General features: G+C 36.0%; 1 protein-coding gene across 3 annotated transcripts in view; it reads right to left on the bottom strand.

Moving 5' to 3' along the window:
* Positions 1-176: 176 nt before the first annotated feature.
* SENP2 (SUMO specific peptidase 2) overlaps positions 177-9,216 on the bottom strand; it is a 29,180-nt gene continuing 20,140 nt past the window's right edge. For 2 of the 3 annotated variants that reach the window (XM_010976162.3, XM_010976163.3), the window contains exons 13-17: positions 8,313-8,516; positions 7,184-7,263; positions 4,799-4,883; positions 3,192-3,287; positions 177-1,506 (exon numbers count right to left, since the gene is read on the bottom strand). In XM_010976162.3, coding sequence (XP_010974464.1) covers positions 1,444-1,506; positions 3,192-3,287; positions 4,799-4,883; positions 7,184-7,263; positions 8,313-8,516 — 528 coding nt within the window. In that variant the 3' untranslated portion in view covers positions 177-1,443. Of the gene's footprint in view, positions 1,507-3,191; positions 3,288-4,798; positions 4,884-6,696; positions 7,264-8,312; positions 8,517-9,216 lie in introns of those variants that run through there. The other variant, XR_010383830.1, reaches the window with a different exon arrangement.

Raw genomic sequence — 9,216 nt, 5'->3', positions numbered from 1 at the left:
TGACACATCTCAGGGAAAACTGGCTGGAGAGCAGCAGCCTGGGCCCTCCAGGTGGCAGGCATGTTGGTTCATAGCTAACATATGCCCAATTTTTCTGGTTTTACCTCTTGCTTTTGTGAACCAGGACAAGTGTGGGAGGTTTAAGTAGCGAAAGGGTTAGAAATCATTTCAGCAAATACTTTTCAGGTTCTGCCAGACAACCTTTTATTACATTGGAAAAGCAACACTAGGCACTAGATCTTGCAAAATATGTTCTGACCAACTCTAAACTTTCTGAAGTTAATTAAATATGTGTAATCACTGTAAGGTTTTTAATGAACAAAACAGTTAAATACAAACTTTCATATGCAAAATAGATTACTGTATAACTGGCAACCTCAGAGCCAAGTACTAAATCTTCCACGGATTTCAGTAGGGGTGGGATAGGGAGATGTGAATCCTAATGAGTACAGAACTTAATTTCGGCTTCATTAATATAGAAAAAAAAAAAAAGAAAACTCTGAGGAAAAATAGCTTTAAATTGAATAGTATCTTTTGAAATGAACAGCTCAGGCCAGCCCTTATCTGAGATTTATACTCAACCAGATCTGGGATGAGAATGAAGATTTAGGGTTTACAGGTACTTCAAATCCAGTTTCAAGAATAGCCAAGTCACCTCATTTCCAGAGAGGGAAGTCTCTTTAGGACGACTACGACACTCTTCTGAAGACACTTGGATAGCCAGAGTTCCTTGGCCACAGTTCCACTTTTCCACAACACCATGCCAGTGCTGCAGTGTGGGACTTCCTCTGAAAGGCAACCGGAGCCTACCCCACAGTGCTTCTCCTGGCACGTTCAAGCCTCAGAAGAAAGACTTCCAGCTTCAAGTTGGCAGTTACTGCTCTGGCGTTAGAGCAGTTAATTAACCCTTCCTTCCTACCCCCACTGATTTCCTCCTGAACTTCAGCAGGGAGTGGCAGCTTGATTAACATTCCTTTCAGAAATAAATAGTTCAAACAAGTAATTTAGAGTTAACTTTAAAAGAGCAGCAGAAAAGAGCCACTGCCCATTATGTTTGCAAATGAGTGAGCGAATGAAGACACGTGAACAAACACACAGAAAAAAAAACCCCATAGAATAAATGTTGCATTTCCCACATTCACAGGGGAAAAAAAAAAAAAAAATCTTCTAAAAAAAAAATATTAATTAGCGTTTGTTCTTGTGTGGGTTGAATAGTCCAGGGCTCTGAGCAGGCACGGCCTTATAAACAGGGTTGCAAGCAGCCCTCTGCACAACAAGTCAGGACTAGGGTGCAGAGAGAGGCCTCATGCACTTCTGACAGCTCAGTACCTGTGAGAGAACAGAGGTGATGCAGGGACTTTTTAACCCACAATGCATGAGGTATATGGAAACGTCCATCCGTGAAAGAATCACCAGCAGCTGGAGGGACTGGGTAGGGCATTCTCACAGCAATTGCTGATGAATGATTTCCCACACCATCTTCTTCCGGAAGAGAGGCATCTGGTGCTGCAAAGAATCCATAAGTAACACATACATTACACATGAAAGTGCCCAGTATCAACAACCTTTAGGTGTAGCATGTAAATAAAGTAGGATGTCAATGTACTTTTTGTAAGCTTTGACTTGTCTATCTCATGATACAGACTTATAAAGCCATTAAAAAGGAGGTTTATAATGTGTATTATTATATGTATCATAAGCATATATTACATGGGAAATCAAAGCAGGATGTAGAATTATACAACAGAGTCCACCAACAACTTCATAAAAAAAAGGGGAACCAAAAAGGAAAATAGCTAAGTGGTAGCACAATAGGTAACTTTTCTACTTATCTGTATTTTCAAAACATTTTTTTTTGTATTTTTCAAAACACTCTGAAATAAATATATTCTGCTTTATGGAAAAAACACAAACTCTATTTAAATTTTTTTAATCTACAAATTTCTTTTTCTGCTCTACCAAATGTTGTCCATTGCCAATTCTGTTCAAAGAGCAACTTCTCACCTTCAAATCTCGTATCTTAGGTTCAAAGAACAAATAACTCCCTGTTATTTAGAAGCATCAAAGAATGAGATGCTTTGCTTAATATATTATTCTGCTTTGGGGGGGATATAGCTCAACTGGTAAACAAATGCTTAGCATGCCTGAGGTCCTGGGTTCAATCCCCACTACTTCCTCCAAGAATAAATAAATACTAAATAAACCTAACTGCCTCCCCCCATCAAAAATAAATAAATTTTAAAATATATATATATTATTTCGCTTTAACTGATAGTCACTACATGGGCCAATTTTCAAAGCAACAACATGCAAGACAAATTCAAAATCATCTGTAACTCTTTTGATGAAATCAGAAGTCCATACCTTGAGGTACTCCTGGTATTTCTTTATAAATAGCTGGATATACCATTTTACTATAAACTAGTGATTTCCTATGTGGAGGGACCTAAAAAGTCTTAATGCATGCATTTATAAATTATTTTAAATAGCTCAAACCATGCAGTAAAAAAACTGCACATTTATTCTTAGTAAAACTGCTGAAGCTAACCACCTGTATTAATTCAGCATGGGAGACCTAGTTAGTTCATACTGCCCAAAAGCCTGGAATGTGGTTATTATCAGTCCTACTATTCAATACGTATAATTTAGTAGACAACATCTATCAAAATGAGGTCTGTTTTAGCAAACTATTTTTTTAAAAGAGGTTGTCCTTGGTTGTAAAAAGGCTGAGAATTCACTATTGCAAACATAAATTCCCAGGAGTTCCCAACATATTTGAATTTCCACTCAAATGCAGACCTATGGAGAACCAAAACTAATCAGAACAGAAGGGAAAGGTAGCACTCATAGTTACATCTTAAATCTGCAGCTTAAGTTCTCACAAGGCCTGATTTCCCCATGCTGTTACATATTCCGACGTGCCTACTTCTTTGGCTAAAAATATCAGTACTACCGAAGAACCAGTGAACACTGAAGTTCAGAGATAACACAAATTGACCCACTGGTCACCAAAGACTAGGATAAACCTGAGAACAGATACAGTGACAAACCCTGATGCTAGGAAGAGTAAGGATTCAGCCAAGGTTTACAGCAATAATAACATTTAGAGCTTAATGTGTGCCAGGCACTGGTAACATGCTCTGAGTTTATCTTGTTTAGTAGTAAGTGGATGAGGAAGGGTCTTCACTCACCTGAGTAAATGTGATAGGTTTGTCCCTAGCGATATAATCTGCATATTTACAAGTAAACATTCCACAATCACTCCCGTTCAACTGTTGAGGAATCTCCTAAAATTACCAAAAAAAGGGGAGGAAGGGGTAAAATTTCATCAGGCACAAACACAGAGACACACACACAAACAACTCATCTTTATGTGGTATAAAAACCCCACCCATGACATGGAGGATGTAACCCCCATAGAAAATGGTTTTTAGAAGTTAAGAGAAAAGTAAAGTGAGAGTCCCATCTCTCAGCTCGCATACAAAGAAACCAGACTGAAAGAAGGCTTATCGCCAGGAACAGGAACTCCAGTCAGAATTGTTTCAGAGGCATTTATAAATTTTGAAAGTGGCTCAATCAGAAATACGTTTACAATACAACTAACCTATTTTAACACTGCAGAGTTTGACTTCTCTTCCCTGGCCAGAAAAATAAGACCACTGCTTTGGACCCCCACAGCTGCAAGCAAGAGAAAGAAAAAAAGCCTCTTGATAGGGCTTAACCAATTAGGAAATCTTGCCTTAACTGCTCAATTCTGCCCTGAGAGAAAAACAGAGCTTACTGCTTGCAAGCAGCGCTAAGGGCATCATAAACCAAAGGTGGTGGATTCTAAGCCCCCGTGGAGTAAACTCACACATTCCTCAGGCCTGTGTTGCACTAATCTTGGCTAGCCCCATACACACTTGGTGTCAGTGTGCTGTAAGCAGCACAAGAGTATAAGGTAAGCATTAGCGTAAGGAGAGTAAGAGTCTGATCCCATGGCTGGAAAACATACTAGACGACAACAACTCAACTTTTATTAAAATGTACAGCACCCATACACATGGTAGCTATCCTACACTGTTCTCCTGAGCCCAGCATCTCTCACAGAGTGGAGAAAACTTGAGAATTTGTTTTCTTTATTACATTCCCCATTCCAGAAAGCAGTATTCATCCCAAAAACTCTTCCTGTATCTGTGCTCTCCTCAGGAAATTTCACAGCTTATTCTTCTCATTAGTCAACTTAGAAATGAAAAGGCTTTCAGATAAAGATAGTTGAGCCATTATACAGAGGTTAGGACTAAAACTGAATTCATGTAGTTTACTTTACAAACAAGCCATTAGGACTGAAAGATGTATACTTTTTAAAACCCTGAATAAGATTCAAATCTGACAAGATCCAAAGCACACTCACAAACAGCATATTTGATTCTTGAGGACCCATGGCATAGGATCCTTAATACTTAAATATATAAATTTCCCAGATAAGTTTTGAACTACAACTTTAAATTTTCATTAGTGCCAATCAAGAAAAGTAGCTGACTTGAATTTACTGTGCTGGTTTTTTCCTCGTATTTTGGAGACACGCTAGCACATATTTAATATTTACAATCTAAGCAACAAGATAAAGGCTAAAAAGCAAACATCTTGGTTAAATGAATTTCTAAAGATTTAGAAGTAGATCATTCTTAAGATATACACTTCAAGAGAATGCATGCCTACAGATTAGCGAGTGAGGGTAGGAAGGAAGCCAGGTCTAAACATGCTATTGACAGGAAATGCAACCAAGGTATTTGAAATATAGATGACCAGCACTTACATGTGGCTTCATGCTGTAGTGGGTCCACTCTAAAAGATTCAGATCAATATTTCTTTTGGTCTTACTCTCATCCTGTAAATACTGACTGAAAAAACAACAAAGAAGGAATATATTGATGAATCTCTTTGGAGATTTACCATTGACTTATCATATGATTACAAAGGCATTGTGATGATTAACAGAGCTCCCATTCTCAAATCCATCTCCACTAGATTTTTAAAACTGTGATTGTTTTTGGTTTTTTACACTTTTTTTTTCTTAATTACAAAAATTACACTGGGGGGAGGAGACAGCTTAGTGGTAGTCCTAGGTGGTAGTGCTTAGCATGCACAAGGTCCTGGGTTCAATCCCAGTACCTCCACTTCATAAATAAGTAAGTAAGTAAGTAAACAAACAAACAAACAAACAAATAAAAACCTAATTACACCCCCAAATTACACGATTATCCTTTAAAAATTGAAACATATAAAATGTCAAATGCAAAAGACCACAAAATAGCCACTCTAGAAATAGTTATCATTAATAGTTTGCTGTGTTTTCTTCTAGTTCTCGACTCTACCTCATACACACAATTTAAAAACATACATTTTATTCTATTAAAAAAAAAAGTACTTCATCTTACAACTTACTTTTTCTCATTTAAAAACATATAAAATAAGGCAACTGGCCTGGACTCTTAAAAAACCCCATTACCATGAAAAAAAAAAAAAAACGTGGGATAACTTTCTTAAATTAAAGGAGATTAAAGAGACATAAGAATGTGCATGAACCCTGACTGACTCCCTGGATTAGGGAAAAAAATCTAAAGACATCAGAACATGAACTGTATATTACACATTAGTGTTTGCCAATTGATAAATGGCATTGTAGTTATTTAAGAGAATGTCCTTATTCCTTAGGAGATGTATACTTAGGTATTGAGAGTGACTGACTTTATCCAAATCTCCAAAGGGTTTTCAAATTTAACACAAGCATCTTGGTTCTCATCTCAACCCACATAAAAGGTAAACATGCATTCTCTACAAAAGCAGCAATGTCGTCCCCAAGGTAGTGAAAGCTGGTTCTTGGAAAGTAAAAATCTTAGACATTTCAATGATTTGTAGCCCTCTAAAGCTCAACCCAACAAACAAAAAGTCTATTCCTTAGTGTTAATTTCTCTTGTTGTAGAGAAATTAAGTCAAAAAATTTGGGGAGGGGGAGTGATAATGGAAAAAAAACTGAGAAAAGCTGGTTTGGGGCATCAGGAAAGGGACTAGGCCTCAGACAACCTCGGAAGCTGAACTCTTCAGATTAAAAAAGAGAGAAAAAGTATGAATGTAATAAAAGTATGGTTTTTTTGGTATCCTGTTATAAGCAGCATACAAAACTATGCTGTATGATTTCAATGAGAACATTTCTAGGCATGTGATAATACATATATATGTGTATGCACACATGTATATATTTGTACACAGTTTACAAACATCTTAAACAGAAAAGACTAGAAGGAAGTAACTGCTTTATAAACAATTTGATGTATCTTAAGATTTAAAAATGTCTTCTCTATACTTTTTATTCAAGATAAGCACCCATAAATAAAAAGGATCTTAAAAACAATGAAACAGAATCATTTTTAACAACTTTTCTTCATATCATTCATTAAAGAAGTTCCTTATTAAAGTATCCAAGTATTATTAAAATTATTCAAGTATCCTTACTAAAATAAAAAACTGGAATCTGCATTTGCTTCCAGTGAGCAGAAGAGGTTCAAAACAGCCTGTCACGGATTTGCTTCCTCGCTGTGAAATTCCTGTCATCACTGTACATAGCTAATAGGTGGCTATGCTTTAAAGGCAGGCTTCTAGCAATTACTATTTGAAACAGTTGCCTACAACCCTATGTTTTAAATTAAAAATTACCTCCAGGTTCTATGAGATGAATCCAACTATCACGGAAAGCAGAGACATGAGTGAGTGAGCTTAAGAACTTAGAGGAATAATTCTCCCCAGCTAATAGTTCTTTACAACATTCAGAATAATGTATCAAATTTGACACAACATTGTAAAATGATTATAAATCTATAAAAAATGTTAAAAAAAAAAAAAGAATAACGTATCAATCCCAGAGAAAATTCAAATCACAAAATTCTAATAAGATGTATTTTACATTATGACATATGACAAACTTGTTTTCAGTAATGCACCTGAACATGACTTCTCAGTTAAGATCAGATTTGGGGTTATCTTTAGACACAAAGACAGATTCTAGTCAAGTTCCAAACAACTGGGAAGACAGCCCCCACTACACATTAGATTACCATCTGCCAGAGCCTCCTAGGATTAGATGGAAGAAAGATCACCCAACAAGGGCCTACTGCGACAGTGACGTTTTCCAGCCTTTACTTACAGAAGAATTTCACAGATCCTGTGGCCCTTTTGTCCCATAGAATCCAGATATTTAAGACACTTTTTTCTTAGGTCTATCACCTATAATGGAAAAATGCAACATCCAGAAACAACCATAACAGGAGTGAAAATTTTATTTCTAAAAAGAAAAGCACCTTTTAAAAAATCAATCAACATGAATGGATTTCTAAGACATTTTTTAATAAGACATCACAGATAATTATGAGCTCCATCTCTATAAAATTATATATTTCTACTCCTAGAGAAAGGCCTAGAAACATTCCTCAAAACATTAGTGGTCCTCTCAGAGTGATAAGGGTTTTTTTTTGGTTTTGGGGGGTTTTTTTTGGTTTTTGCTTTGTACCTTTACTTTTCTACAGTAAACCTGCTACCATCTTGTAAGTAAAAGTAATAAAATAACCCACATGTATTAAGACTCTTTCCTATGAAAAGTGAAAGTTCCTCAGCTACACAGACTGTCTTCCAGCTTTCTAGGTTGTTCAACTTAAGAACTAAGAAGGGACTTAGCATGCAGAGCAGGCCTTTAACATATACCACCGGACTCTTGCTGGACAGAAAAGGGTAGCCTTCACTACAGGCACACTTTATTTTATTGTGCTTTGCAGATACTGCGTTTTTTACAAATTGAAGGTTTGTGGCAATCCTGTATCAAGCAAGTCTAGCAGTGCCATTTTTCTAATAATATTTGCTCACTTCATGCCTCTGTCATATCCTGGTAATTCTTCACAATATTTCAAACTTTTTCATTATTATTATACTTGTTATGGTAATCTGTGATCAGTGGTCTTTGATGTTACTATTGCAAAAAGATTATGACTCGCTGAAGGCTCAGATGATGGTTAGCATAAAAAGTATTTAAAAATAAAGTATTTTTTAATTAAGGCATGTGCATTGTTTTTTAGACATAATGCTACTGCAAACTTAACAGATTATAGTGTAGTGTAAACATAATTTTTATATACACTGGGAAACCAAGAAAGTCATGTGACTCACTTTATTGCAATATTTGCTTTATTCTGGTGGTCTGGAATCTACAATATCTCTGAGGTATGCCTGTATTTAAGAAATAGTCATGATCCAAACTCCAACAATTAACCATCTCAACTTACCACCAGGCTCCAATGTACCTTACGATGAATAGGCACCAGAATAAGTTCCTGTTCAAAGAGACTGATCCCTTTGGTCCACCTTTTCACTGCTTGGTAACCCCCAGACTTTAATTTCGGATAGAAGAAAGTACTGAATGCATAAAGTGCTGGATACCCTTGTTTTTTATTTCTTTCCATCAGAAGATTCATGTAAAAATTAATGACCTGTAATACCAAGAGAGTAAAGTAAATGTTGGAACATGGCAAGTACATTATTAAAACTAGATTTCTACCTAATTCAACTAGGATGAACTAGAAAGTAAGAAGCTTAGGGAAGGGAAGGTACTAAGAAGGAGATAAAAGGGCTGTCAATGACAGAAGATGGAAAATAAAAAATGATCAGTGCAAAATGGGAGGGATTAAGAAGGAGTAAGATTGTACTTTTGAGGCAGATGAGTAAGAGAGCCAAGAGAAAGAACTCAAGGAAAAACCCTACAATAATGAAAAGGTGTAAGTAGCTATATCACACACAAAATATGCAGAAATATTAACAGAAGTGAATTTTACTTTATATAAATTATACCTCAATTTAAAAAAATTAACTGGAAGGACATATTAATATTTTGTTTATGTCTGAGTTGTGGCACTTTTGAACAACAATATTTTTCCCTCACTTTTCCTATATTTTCTAAATTTTCTATAATACACATATCACATTTATAATGTGAAACAAAACATTCCAGTTTTACAAGAATATGTTTATGTCACTAATCATAGTTAGGGAGGAAGAAAGGTAAAGGGAAAAAAGCAGGGACTGAGCAGTTGGGTAAAGGTCCAACTGGAAAATTGGCAAGAACCAAGAGCAAACTTTAGCTAAATATGTAAGGATACAAAATGATAATCAGGCAAATTTTTACAGTTATCA

This window comes from Camelus dromedarius, chromosome 2 (genome assembly GCF_036321535.1).
Source record: "Camelus dromedarius isolate mCamDro1 chromosome 2, mCamDro1.pat, whole genome shotgun sequence".
In the NCBI taxonomy this organism is placed as follows: Eukaryota; Metazoa; Chordata; class Mammalia; order Artiodactyla; family Camelidae; genus Camelus; species Camelus dromedarius.
Note: the sequence above shows the minus strand (reverse complement) of the source record. Positions and strands in the feature narration are given on the sequence as shown.